The sequence below is a fragment of the Quercus suber genome, unplaced genomic scaffold (genome assembly GCF_002906115.3).
Source record: "Quercus suber isolate HL8 unplaced genomic scaffold, Cork oak 2.0 scaffold_244, whole genome shotgun sequence".
Taxonomy (NCBI): domain Eukaryota; kingdom Viridiplantae; phylum Streptophyta; class Magnoliopsida; order Fagales; family Fagaceae; genus Quercus; species Quercus suber.
Window position 1 is genome coordinate 725,901 of NW_027069701.1, and position 13,235 is coordinate 739,135.

The 13,235-nt window shown below is 34.0% G+C and overlaps 1 protein-coding gene across 1 annotated transcript; it reads right to left on the reverse strand.

The window, feature by feature from the left end:
- Positions 1-1,575: 1,575 nt before the first annotated feature.
- On the reverse strand, positions 1,576-9,050 carry LOC112037940 (ADP-ribosylation factor GTPase-activating protein AGD5). Its single transcript, XM_024070759.2, is given in 13 exon segments — positions 1,576-1,951; positions 3,894-3,952; positions 4,049-4,071; positions 4,074-4,143; positions 4,145-4,297; positions 4,561-4,736; positions 4,876-5,098; positions 6,320-6,542; positions 6,688-6,778; positions 6,887-6,941; positions 7,067-7,157; positions 7,403-7,461; positions 8,776-9,050. Coding segments are annotated over 13 exon segments (1,434 nt in total). The 5' UTR covers positions 8,827-9,050; the 3' UTR covers positions 1,576-1,791.
- Positions 9,051-13,235: the final 4,185 nt, after the last annotated feature.

The window sequence follows — 13,235 nt, forward strand, 5'->3', positions numbered from 1 at the left end:
ACCTTCTTGTCTACAAAGCTCTAACAAATTCTATACTTCAAATTCCATTTCATTCCCTTTTTCCTCCCAAATGACACTAAGGGTCCGTTTGGATACAGCTGAAAACTGAAAAACATTGTAGCAAATAATTTTTAAATATGTAAATAGTACCGTGTAACACATTTTTAATGAAAAAGTTGCTGAAAAGTGAAATTTGTGGGTCCATGAACAGTAAAATTTGTATGGAAAAGTCAAATGTTACGGCTACTGTTTATGAACAGTAACCGTAACAGTGATGAACAGTAAAAAAATTTGTCTGAGAAAGCTGAAAAAAAAAAATTTCTGAAACGCAAAATGTGCGTCTAGGAAGCGCAAACGCGCTTCCCAAACGCACACTAAGTGCCCGTTTGGATTGGGCTAAAATGCAGAGCGTCTTTTTTTCAGCCCTTTTTTTTTTTTTTTTCTCCTGGGTGCGCATCTGGCACTGTTCATTGTTCATGAACAGTGATTTTAGGCTTATGAACAGTGCCAAACGCGTGTTTTGAGCCGAAATGTTTGACTTTTTCTGTGAACAGTGCACGGTGTGCACTGTTTACGGACCCACAAATTTCACTTTTCAACAACTTTTTCATTAAAAATAGGTCTTACATTACTATTCACACATTTAAAAATTATTTTGCTATAGTGTTTTTCAGTTTTTAGCTATATTCAAACGGACCCTTAAACGGATCCACAAATTTCACTTTTCAACAACTTTTTCATTAAAAATAGGTCTCACATTACTATTCACACATTTAAAAATTATTTTGCTATAGTGTTTTTCAGTTTTCAGCTATATCCAAACGGAACCTAAAAAATAGTCATTTTTTAAGTACTCATTGTTTTTCACTTGAACAAAATTTAGAATTTCTCTAGTCTTTATCTTTATCTCTTATAGAGACCAAAATAGAGAGAACTTAGAGGAGTTTGAACTTCGTGCGAGTCATCTACACTACATAACCATCTTGTCCACCGCTTGAAATCCCTTGTCACGCCGTATTTATTTTAAAATAAACTCCTCTTAATCTACTACCTTTGTTCATGTGGACTACTCATTAGGTGTAATTTTTAACTAGGATTTGGAGCACACAAATCCCGGCTAAAATTCCACCTTGATATTTGAAAATTCATTTTCTAGTTCACCCTAACCAGAAATTTCCGTAATAGAATTTTCCTGCTTAAAATCTTAACCCAAAAACACTGTTATAGCTTTTGCAATCGTTAGGCATGGGGTTTCACGTGGGTTGTCCCACATTTGTTTAACTAACAAAAACAAATATGCAACAATGAACTCCTCACAAATCAACACAAAACCCAGCAGAAACCAATAATGAACTCATTCGTTATCACTAGGCCTCACACTCAGATGCATCAAAGCTCAAAATCCAGCAGAAATCAAATATAATTGCTATTCGAACAATCATCATCCATAATCTGACAATCACCCCAGGACTTGTTAAAGAGGTGCTCCTTTTAGTCACGGGATGAATCTCCATATATTCAAAGAGAATAATCTGGATGTCTTATCAATAAATGCAGATTAAAGGAAAAAAAAAATAATTCAAAATAAATCTAAACACATTTTTATTTCTCCAGATACACCTAATCATACAAATGAAGCAATCACTCAGACAAGACGAAGAAAACTGAACTGCCTCTACAAATGGTTTACAACCCCGAGTACAGGTAAGAAAACTCCAAGTGCTATTTTCCTGTAATTCAACTATTTTTGTATTAGTATGGCAAAGCAAGCATTGTCACCCCAAAGGCCACTCACTGCTTTGCAAACATCCCTTGTGTTAAGGAGGAGAAATCATAATCCTTCGCTGACTGAGTTGGAGGAACAGATGATACTGTAGATGTTGATTGAGGTTTACTCACTCCAGTGGTTGTGGCCCCATTAACTGGGGTAGCTTGCCCCACAGAATAAAGGCTGCAAGAGAGAAATGGCAACAGTTATGAATATTAAGATTTATTAAGAGTGTTTAGCAAAATAAAAGGGGACACTAGTGCATGCGGAAGTTTGGGTAATCTTCCTCACAGGTGCATGTCAAAACTCACAACACATAATGATGATTAAATCTTTGATTGACTGACTGCATACTGGAAATCCAAATAAATATATACGCAGTATATCACATTATAACAATAGCAATGGTAACCACACTACCGGAAAGTGATGATTCACTTTCACCTACTGACAGTGTGCAAAACCACACCAAAAGAAAAGGAATGAAATCTTGAAAGGGTTAAGAACCATACCAAAAGCTTGGTAAGTATTTATTTGGGATCTTATTCTTTCAAGTTTTAGTTAGCATTAAACTTTCAACATTGTTCTTTGATATCAAACAGCTTTTATAGAGGCATTTTTTTTGGTAAGAAAAGAGTTTTTTTTTTTTTGGGTGGTGTGGAGGGGTGTTAAGTCTTGTATGTACAGAAGGACACTTTTTCCCACATCAAAATTAATACAAATATATGCACAATATGTCAATCTTTGTAAGAAAAAAAAAGGTGATCTAGGCCTTCCTTCACAAAAAACAACAGACACCAGGTTCAAGGTCAAAAAAGGCAGCACGAGGGGGACAATGAAAAGATATGCTTGAAATTTTGAGTTGAAAAAGAATTGGAGGGAGTGCTTGCTATGGGCTAACCTCAGATGGGACACAAGGCCATTAAAAAACGAGTATACTTTCTGAAAGTTGTGCAGATACTACAAAATAAACCAAGTCAAGCTTTCCCAACTTGAGAACTTCCCATCCGGCATGTGCTGGATAAGAAACCCATTATCTATAAAGCACGGGTGCGTTTCCAAATTCGGGTGCAGGTATGGCATGGTGCGGTGATTAAAAAATTATTTAAAATATTTTATATATTGCTAAGCATGCTTTTTTATATATAATAATAATAATAATAATAATAGAAAACTCATATAACAATAATAAAAAAAAATAATAATAATAAAAAAATAAAAAAAGATAGTAATAAGTACACAAAAGTTTTTTGACACTTGAATTATTGACAAAGGTATTAAATAGATGAGGCTTCTCATAAAAATAAAAAATAAAAAATAAAAGGGAAAAAAGATGTGGCTTAGTGACTCATGTATTTGGTCAGACCAAAAAGAAAATAAAGGATACATGTGGCAGGAATTAAAATAGGTGTAGCTTCCCATTAAAAAAGAAAAAAAGAGGGAAGATGTGGCTCTCACGTGTTTGGCCAGAGAGGCACAAAAAACAAAATAAAGCCTTTTAAGTTGTTCTTATCAAAAAAAGAAACAGAACTCTTCCAAAAAAAAAAAAAACAAACAGAACAGAACAACTCCCTCAAGAAGACGAAGCAAAGAAGAAGAAGAAAGGGTTAAGGCCGGTGAAATTGTGATGGTGACAGCCACATATCAATATCCACGGTATTTTCGGTTTAAGGTTTTTTTTTTTTTTTTTTTCTTACCAGCCTGTTCCTTTTTCAGCCGAAACACACCGATATTCGGCTGATACAATCCAATTCGGCCCGAATTGGCCCGGTTTGGTGCGAATCGGCGCGCGTCGGAGCCGAATCGATGCGAATCCGGAAACGAAAAAAAAAAAAAAAAAAAAAAACCCAACACATCACCAACGTGCGGGCAGTGGTGTTGCCTGCCACACCCTGCATCGGACTCCGGTACGGCAACCCTGTAGCCGCGTCAGTGATTTCTAGCCCATTATGCAAGTAGCCACAACATTTAAAATGCCTTACAAACAAGCAGGCACATGAAATAACAACTCAATTCGGTTCTCAGTTCTAATTACTTAACATCAAAGAAATATTTCTTTCCATTTTTGACCTCCAAAAATCCGATATAGAGCAAAAAATGATCTCAAGCAAAATTAATGACATACCTAGATGTAGGAAATGGAACAGAGCTCCCCACAGGATGTGCTGGTCCTATGCTCCTGGTCTAACTCCGGATGAAATATACAAAAATGAGAAACTCACTAGATAAAGATTAATAAAACCAAATTAAGAGCTTAATGAACCCTACTATGGACTCTACCTGCATGAGTGTCTGTAGTTCACTCTGCCACCAACAGGCATTATCATCCCAGGGATCTGGTAGCCAGCATTTGCCCAACTTTGAGTAGGGATATTCTATACTACCGTTCAACCCAGGTTGTTGAGTACTTCCAATAACTTTTGGGTCCCCACCAACAGATTTAGCTGCAGCAGCCATGAGAAGGGACTGTTGCTGAGCCAGCATCATAAGTTGTTGTTGATGCAGAGCAAATGGAGACACCATATTTGACTGCAATTCAAAACATAATCTTATATGTTTGTTAATTTTTACATGCAGACGCATAACAATAACCAGAAAACTATACACTTCCAACCAAACTCGTAGACAAATGTTGGGTGTTCCACAAGCTCAATTATTTCAAATTGAATAAAAATGAACTTTTACACTGGTACTCCAAATACCGAATATAAATCTTATATAACTAACTAAAACAAATAAACCTAGTCAAAAATTAGTTCATAACAATCTTATAAATAATGCAAAGCATATACCTTCTCAAAAAGGCTCATAATATCATTTTTTACATCTTTCTTGGGTTTCTCTGAAACTGGAAGCATTACTGAGGGTGAATCTAGAAAAAGATCCTGAATTCCAGAAGCTGACTGGGGGCTACTTTCAACTGGCTTTGTCGGACCAGTTTTCTCAGCTGCTGATGCTTCTTCAGCAGCTGCAACAACCATAAACAAAAGCACAACCATAACCCTTAATCTCAAATACAACATACATGTTAGCAAAAAGATGCACAAAATTAACAATACTGTTTTGATGATCCAGAAAGTGAAAATATGAAGTCAGCAAAGACGTACACTGAAAACCAGCCCAAGCATTATCATCAGGTGAAGCTGCCTCTGAGCCATTTTCACTTGGACCATCCATGGATAACATGTCGAAAAGGTCAGTAGCAAAGTCAACTTTTGGTGGAGAGACGACAGAAGCAGCATCCAAAGCCTGCTTTGTAGCTTCATCTTGGGCCACTGCCGATGTTGACTCTATTTTCTCAACGTGTTGAGGCTTTGGAACAGGAGTAACCTGCCCATACGTAGTTAAATCATGCATAAAGAATCTAATGCAGTACTATTATCAAATTTAGCTAGAAAGGCAGATAAGGATTTGGAAAAAATGAGGTAAAACAGGTATCATCTCGGTTAACCAGTCTTAGCCATTATAGCTTAGGAGATAAGAAAACACATCAATTAAACTGTAGATTCAACCATATTAGTTCACTGCATAACTGACACCGTTCATATTTAATTCCTCAATTGCTTCAGCAATTCATCAATATTATGGCAATAGATTAAATTTATCATCCACATAGACAGCCAGCCAACCCATAGTTGGTCCTCAGACCAAAGATTGAGACCAGAAAAGGATCCATACATTGATCTGAAATTCTTGTGCTCAATAAACTGTTGCTATGTAAAATATATAGAACCCAGAAATTCCAATGATGTACTTAATTCACTTTCAGATACACATTGGCATGGTTTATATAGACAACCACCATGATTAAAACATCCCTGATTTTTCTCCCAACCCATTGCTACACTTCCAAATGCCAAAGATGTATCTGGAAATAAATCAGCAGAAGTAGCAATCTAGGTCACAAGAAAGGATCTACGTTCATGATAAAGGCCATTTCCTTTCGCATTCAATGATTTGAACAAACACAAGCCAGTCTAATAAACTCATTGTGAGTCCCCTACAGGGTCACTGATTCTTTTTTATTTCTTCCCAAATTGCAGATGTCCAGAGATAAGCACTTAGGGAAAGAATACATTGTGCAGTATTGCAAATATCTGGGTTAAGAAAGATAATAAATACTGCTCTAACAATAGCTGAGCCAACTAGATCAGCTCCCCATTTGTGACCATAACCGAGAGTATTCCTTTTGAGATACTAGAACTAAAGCAGGGACAGATCCAGACAATGAAGAGACTAGGGAAGGGGGGAAACATTTACAGTAAGTTTGTGGAATTTTGATACACTTCCAGGTAAAATGATCAAACGTGAGAGGCATTGGGCTTATGGCCCCCTTGGGCCTCCCTTTTAGACATCACCAATAACTGGCACTGCAAAGCTAAATTACAGGCATTCTCTACGTATTGTGGGACCAAAGGTTATGATGGTTCATAAAGTAATACTTTAGAAGTCGTCATGTTCAACTTGTTCATCTTATCCATACAGGTAATTGCCTTGAAAGCAAAGACTATACGTAAATGGTAATCAACTACGAAATACAAATCAAGATACCTGCTCAGGTCCTTTTGGTGGAACAGGAAGGCTAATTCTTGTAACAATAGTACTAGGTGGTCGAGTGATCTTCCTTTCCTCATATGTATTTTCGGAACTAGAAATATGGCCATGCCCACTTCTTTCACCAGGCCTCTGCCAATGCACAGAAGCCTTGTCTTCCTGCCCTCTAGTTGGTGATTTTGGTTTTCCATCCCTTGCAATCCATCTCTTCTCTTCATACCTAGAAGAATGTGCTAAAATTACTATGAATAAAAAAGAAAATATAACCTTATAATTGTAACCAAATGTACATTAAAAAGAATAACAATGCACTAAAATGATATAATGTAAGATACAAGTTCATAAGGCTAGCTCTTATCACATACTTTGCACGGATAAAATTCTCAATTCCAACTCTGTCGTAATTTGGTGGTAGCTCTGCTTCCCAGTAACTATTTGACTTCTCATTTCCCATTGCTACATAGAAAAGATAAAATCAAAATCTGTAGGCAGTTTCTCAATCTTAAATTCAATGTGAAATCAGTCAAGATATTTTCAAGCCCATGAGCTAATAAACAAGCTTACATTGAATAAACGCAACCTGTTCTGGAAGCCATGTGTCGAGCGTAGCAGACCGCACCTGCAACCAAAGCCATTTTTGGATACACAAATCAGCCTATTGCGAAGAAAGGTTGTAATTTGACCATGGATATAGATTAATTGACATATAAATTTAAAAAAATAATAATAATAATAATAACCCACCTTTGATATGTGTACCCCAAGACTTCTATGGATCCCAGAACATTGCATGCATATAAAGATGCCTAAATTCACACTAGCCCATCTTGGACCTCTGCATAGTAGTAAAGTCACTATAAGCAACTTGTACTCGTAATGTACTTAAATAGTGACATGCTTATATTTGGAATAACCAATGAATTTTTTTTTTTTTTTTTAAATTTTTTTTACAGTAAATTTCTTTCTATGTACTTGGAACCCTGCTAGTGAACAATATCTACAATGTCTCTTCTGGGCTCCTTGCCATAAAATTTCTAATAATATCCAGATCATCTCTTTTGAATTCTTCAAGGTACATACTTAGCTTTGCAGTCAGCACATTCTCTATTTTCCGGCAATTTAAGAAGTCCTTCAAGAATCTGCATTTATTTAAAGTAGTATAGATAAGAATATAATTGAGAGAACACACTGAAGGAGCAACAAACGTAGATGAAAATGAAGCAAAGATCATAATACAAACAAAAAACATAACTAACATTAAACACCGACAGCAAAAAGCACAGCGTTGGCATAATTAAGCCTAGTAGAACTGTTACATCAAGTCTAAGACAAAGCTAAATTTAACATCCAAAGAAAATTACAAAAATTGATCAATGCCTCTTGATTCTGAAATTGCCCATGGTTCCAAAACTCAAGAAAATCATCTCCATTCTAATTTACATATTAAATCATCTGCTTCTCATGTAATAAGAAACTGCTTCAAGAAATAGAATCTGACATATTATCCCTTTGTCATGTGAAACAAATATAAAATTTCCCCTACACCCAGCCTACAAAGAACCATATTTCATGCAGCGGTACAAGGTCACGTTTATCATATGATAGATAGAGTTGACCACAGAAAACTGACGTCCATCCTTTTATGCATTCATCTATGCATAATTTAATCCTAGAAGTATTCAAGCTCATCTGGTTTCATCCCCACATCACCATTAAAAAAAATTATAACCCCACAGACAAGAAAACACTCAAATTTATGCACCATAGTATTCTACTGAACAAGCTTGCATTTACGGTAAAACCCAGTTATAAACAGCATATCATTGCAATGTGTAAGACATGACTAGATGCAAAATATCATCAAAGCATATGTCGGAGTCCTTTGAATCATCGAAACAATCCAATTAATTCTCTCTGTCTAAATATAAGTTCATGGTGCTATACCCTATTGAAAACTGATATAACATGAAAAAGAAAACCATAGAATTCAATGAATCTAATTAAAAACAACATGATTACAAAATGAGCTTAACTGAAACCCCATTGAATCAGATGGAAATGCACCCAGTAATCCAAACCAAAGATTAACCAAACCCACCCCATTAAAAGAATTAGAAATTTAAAATAAAAAATAAAATAAAAAAAAAGTGGCCAAAAGTAATTACATGAATAAACCCCAATAAACCAGAATTCATAATCAATGTTAAAAAAGATATTTCAGGTCCAAAACATACAGATCAAATCAATAACAGGCATAATTAGAGATTTAAGCCACGCAAACAAGTTACAAAGTCTTCAAGATTTTTCATTTTCTTTCTAATTCGATTTCTCAGCAACCAATCAAACAGCACAACAGCCAAATCAATGATCCATGGTCATTTTTTTCGCGCAAAACGAGTTGTGAATTTAACATTTCATTGAATTTGAGATTATTTTCAAAAAAAAAAAAAAACCTTTCTGTGCCTGGCGTTGAGCTCTTTGGTAACGCTGGCCTTCTCGTTCATGGTGGTCCGCACAAAAATCAGAAGCGAAAGATTGAGAGAGAGGAACCCGGGGGGGAGGGGGGGGCAAATGGTCTTTTCACGCGCGCTTTTCTTTCTCTTCCTCTTTCTCTCGCCGGGGCTCTAATAAAAATATGAGAGCGGAAAGAAAGAAGAGATCGAAAAGCCACAACAGAACAGAACACAGCACAACTTGTTCTGCTCCTCTTCCTCTTGACTTTTTTTAATATTATTTATATTTATTTATTTATTAACTATAAACTGATATATATTTTTTTTTGGGGGGGGGGGGGGGCTTTTTTTTTTGTTGTTGCTGTTGTTTGTTTGTTTTATTTTTGCCTATATTTTCTCTGGGCTTCGGCGTGCGCACGTGTGTGCCGGTGTGGGGAGAGTTTGGTGCTTGATGGCTGTTCCTGATCTTCGGCACGTGTGGAGGTTGGGATTTGAAATGGAGGGGTCTACCACTAGCTCAGTGCGCCTTACACTAGCTCAGTGCGCCTTCTACCATTCCTAAGCAGACATGTGTCATCCAATTTTTGCACAATCCAGGGGTTAAATTACACTCTGATGTGTAGTAAAATTTGAGGTTATCAACAACAACAAAAAAGTGTAATAAAATTTGATTCATTATATCCAGATTTTTAATGAATAACACTTCGTCCTCCCAAAAGATGAAAATAAATTAACATATTATCCCATTTTTCTATGCCCAAATGATCCAAATAATCAACACACGTAAAGGAGTTTATCTGTTTGTGTGTAATTATTATACCTCATAGGTTTTATATTTGTTGGTTTCATGTTATATTTAGAATATAAATTCGGTTAAGAGGCATTCATTGATCAATCATTTTAGGAAAATTTTTATGAATAATTGAAAATTTTGCAAAAAAATAAATCAATTAGTTTTTAATTTTTTCCATAAAATTTTCTTAAAAATCAATTTTTTCCCCATAAAAAATTCCTAAAATTATATTAATAGATTAGGGCATTCATTAGTAAAAACCTTAAAATATTATTACATAAAAAAAATAAATCACTAAATATCTATCAAAATACCTAATAAAAGTCTAAAAAGAAATCACTAAAAATTGTAAAAACATCAAAAATCACTCAATGAGGATTTTCTTTTTGGATAATATCAATGAGGAAAATTTGGCGGATAGCTTGTAGACTTGTAGTGGAATGAAAGGAGATCCAAAGATTACCTTTGATTGTAAATAAAATTACAAAAGAAAAAGAAAACTCGGGCTATTGCCATCAAAATGTGAAGATGTCTTTGATGTGAGGTGAAAACTTGAATTAATTCCATCGAATGTGAAGGCAGTATTGAGATTAAATCATATAATTATTATGATTTGATTTGAAAATAATAGTGACAAGCTGGTGTCAATAACCATCTTTATAGAACTTATTATAGTTTTTATGTGATTTTTGTAAGGGAGTCAATATGAGTCTAGTGCTCCCAGATGCGTATAATTTTTTATGGAGTCAATATATTGTTCTTTTCCTGCCTGCATTTATTTATTATATTAAAAAAAAAAAAAATCAGTTAGTTTTTAATTTTTTCCATAAAATTTTCTTAAAAATCAATTTTTTTTCCCAATAAAAAATTCCTAAAATAGTATATTAATAGATTAGGGCATTCATTAGTAAAAACCTTAAAATATTATTACATAAAAAAATAAATCACTAAATATCTATCAAAATACCTAATAAAAGTCTAAAAAGAAATCACTAAAAATTGTAAAAACATCAAAAATCACTCAATGAGGATTTTCTTTTTGGATAATTTCAATGAGGAAAATTTGGCGGATAGCTTGTAGACTTGTAGTGGAATGAAAGGAGATCCAAACTCCAAAGATTACCTTTGATTGTAAATAAAATTACAAAAGAAAAAGAAAACTCGGGCTATTGCCATCAAAATGTGAAGATGTCTTTGATGTGAGGTGAAAACTTGAATTAATTCCATCGAATGTGAAGGCACTGTTGAGATTAAATCATATAATTATTATGATTTGATTTGAAAATAATAGTGACAAGCTGGTGCCAATAACCATCATTATAGAACTTATTATAGTTTTTATGTGATTTTTGTAAGGGAGTCAATATGAGTCTAGTGCTCCCAGATGCGTATAATTTTTTATGGAGTCAATATATTGTTCTTTTCCTGCCTGCATTTATTTATTATATTAAAAGCATTTATATCAGTTTATGTATGATAGGAAAATATATAGAATTTATACAATTTTATTTAAAAGTAACTCACATCAGTCTGTAAAAACTATCTTGTTGAAGTTGAACCAGATTTTTCTGGTAAGCTCTGCATTTAAAAATTTGGATTGGTAGGTACTGAGTAGTTTGGAATTCAAGAAGTAGTTTGGTTGGTCAATTCAATTGGACAAATACTCAAATATTGGTTTTGAAGTTAAGCATGTAAAAAATTTCAATACTCCAATCACCAACCATAGATAAACTATTAACTATCACACAAAATGAATCTTATTCCAAGACAGCAAGACTAGCACAAAGCATGTCAACACTCTCTCTCTCTCTCTAGCCAAATTTGGAATTGCTGGTGAGGCAGCTGGTTTCTAATCAATCGGTCATAGCCTAAGATTTTGATGAATGAACACAAGAAAAGGTGGAAGAATTATAGTGGGAATCTATGTATCCACTTAATAACAAGTGGGATGATGGCATAAAGTTGTTGGGGTTGGCCATGTGATTTCCACATGGCTGGATCTCCTTGTTCGTATCTTTTGGCCTTCCAAGCATATGAATGAAAAATATTAAATCAATTCTGCTGTGGTCTTCATCATTCAATTATATGTATATTCTATACTTTTTTTTTTCTTATAATAGACACAAAGTCATAGAGAAAAAGATGAAACTTCAAATTTCGCTAATCAAGCTTTTATCATTGGTTTACAGAGTCCTAGTAACTAATCATAGAGTTGAATTCTTTGAACCCATTTTCTTTTTAAAATTTGTAACTTTCTTGCCATTGACTTTTGCGAAGACCTTTTTGGGACCATGGGAATTATTGCCCCTAATCATATATATCCCTCCTTCCCCCAATATTTTTTACACAAGCAATGTTGTATAACACAATAACACAACTTGATTCTCCATCCTATGCTCACATTTCAACTAATGTCACAAGATTGTTTGTTCTTTCCCCCACTTTTTATGGCAGTTGGTACAATATTTGGTGAGATCAATTGGCTTTCATGATGTCTTCTTGAATGAAAGTGTAAACAGGCCTTCATACTTCTTTTTATGGCAGTTGGTACAATTTTTAGTGAGATTAATGGCTTTTATGATGTCTCTTTGAATGAAAGTGTGAACGGGCCTCATACTTCATCTAAAATTAACAACTGTCAATATATTTTGGGAAAAAAGTGAATATCATCATCACTATACCTATGCAATTTTCTAACCCAAATTGAAGTCCCTTCTACAATTTCTCTATAAGGAAACATTTATAAGAGTTAGGGCTATAAATGAACCAAGCTATTTATAAACAACCTGAACTTAAACTCATTAAAACATGTGTTTATGTTCGTTTATTTAATAAATGAATCAAACTTAAGCTCATAATGTGTACATGAATAAGCTTGCGAGTTGAGACTCAATTAAGTATATATAACATAATATGTTTACAATTACAAGTATACATGTTCAAAAATATATTTATTAAAATTGAGATTAAATCGTGTAAATTAATAGACGTTCATAAGATATCAAATTTTTATTTGTAATTTATTGATAATATAAATAATCCATTTATAGTAATAATTATATATAATTTTAATAATAAAGTTGGTGAATCAATTTTTTACAATTTCATAAATGAAAATAAGCACATTTAATAAAGTTAAATAATATTAGCCTCAAAGCATGTGCTCACGCACGTGCTAAGAAGCTCTTTTTTTTTTTTTTTTTTGGTCAATAATTTTTTATTCATCATAATCTATAACTCATAGAAAAGAGTTATTAAAATAAAATAGTATTACATTCATCGTAGCAGTTGACCTTCCCATTTTCTATTCTACTTCTCCATACAACTTTAACTGTTTATTATCCATTAGTAACTAACTAACTATATAGTAGGCACTCATTATATTTTTGTTGGGGAAGTAACTGAAAAATGAAAAGTAGATTTATTGGAATATCACTGGAAGAGTAGAATTAATCAACTTCAAATGTTTTTCAAAACATTCATTTGTACCACTGCACACCCTTGGTGCGATGGTCAGTCAACAACTATAAGTGCTTGTAGAGTGTGGGGGGTAAGGGCCGGGGTTCAAGTCTCCAGGAAGGAGCTTCACACTTATATACACTTAGATTATGCTAGAGTAGAAATTTTATCTTGTATTAAAAAAAAAAAAAAAACATTCATTTGTCCT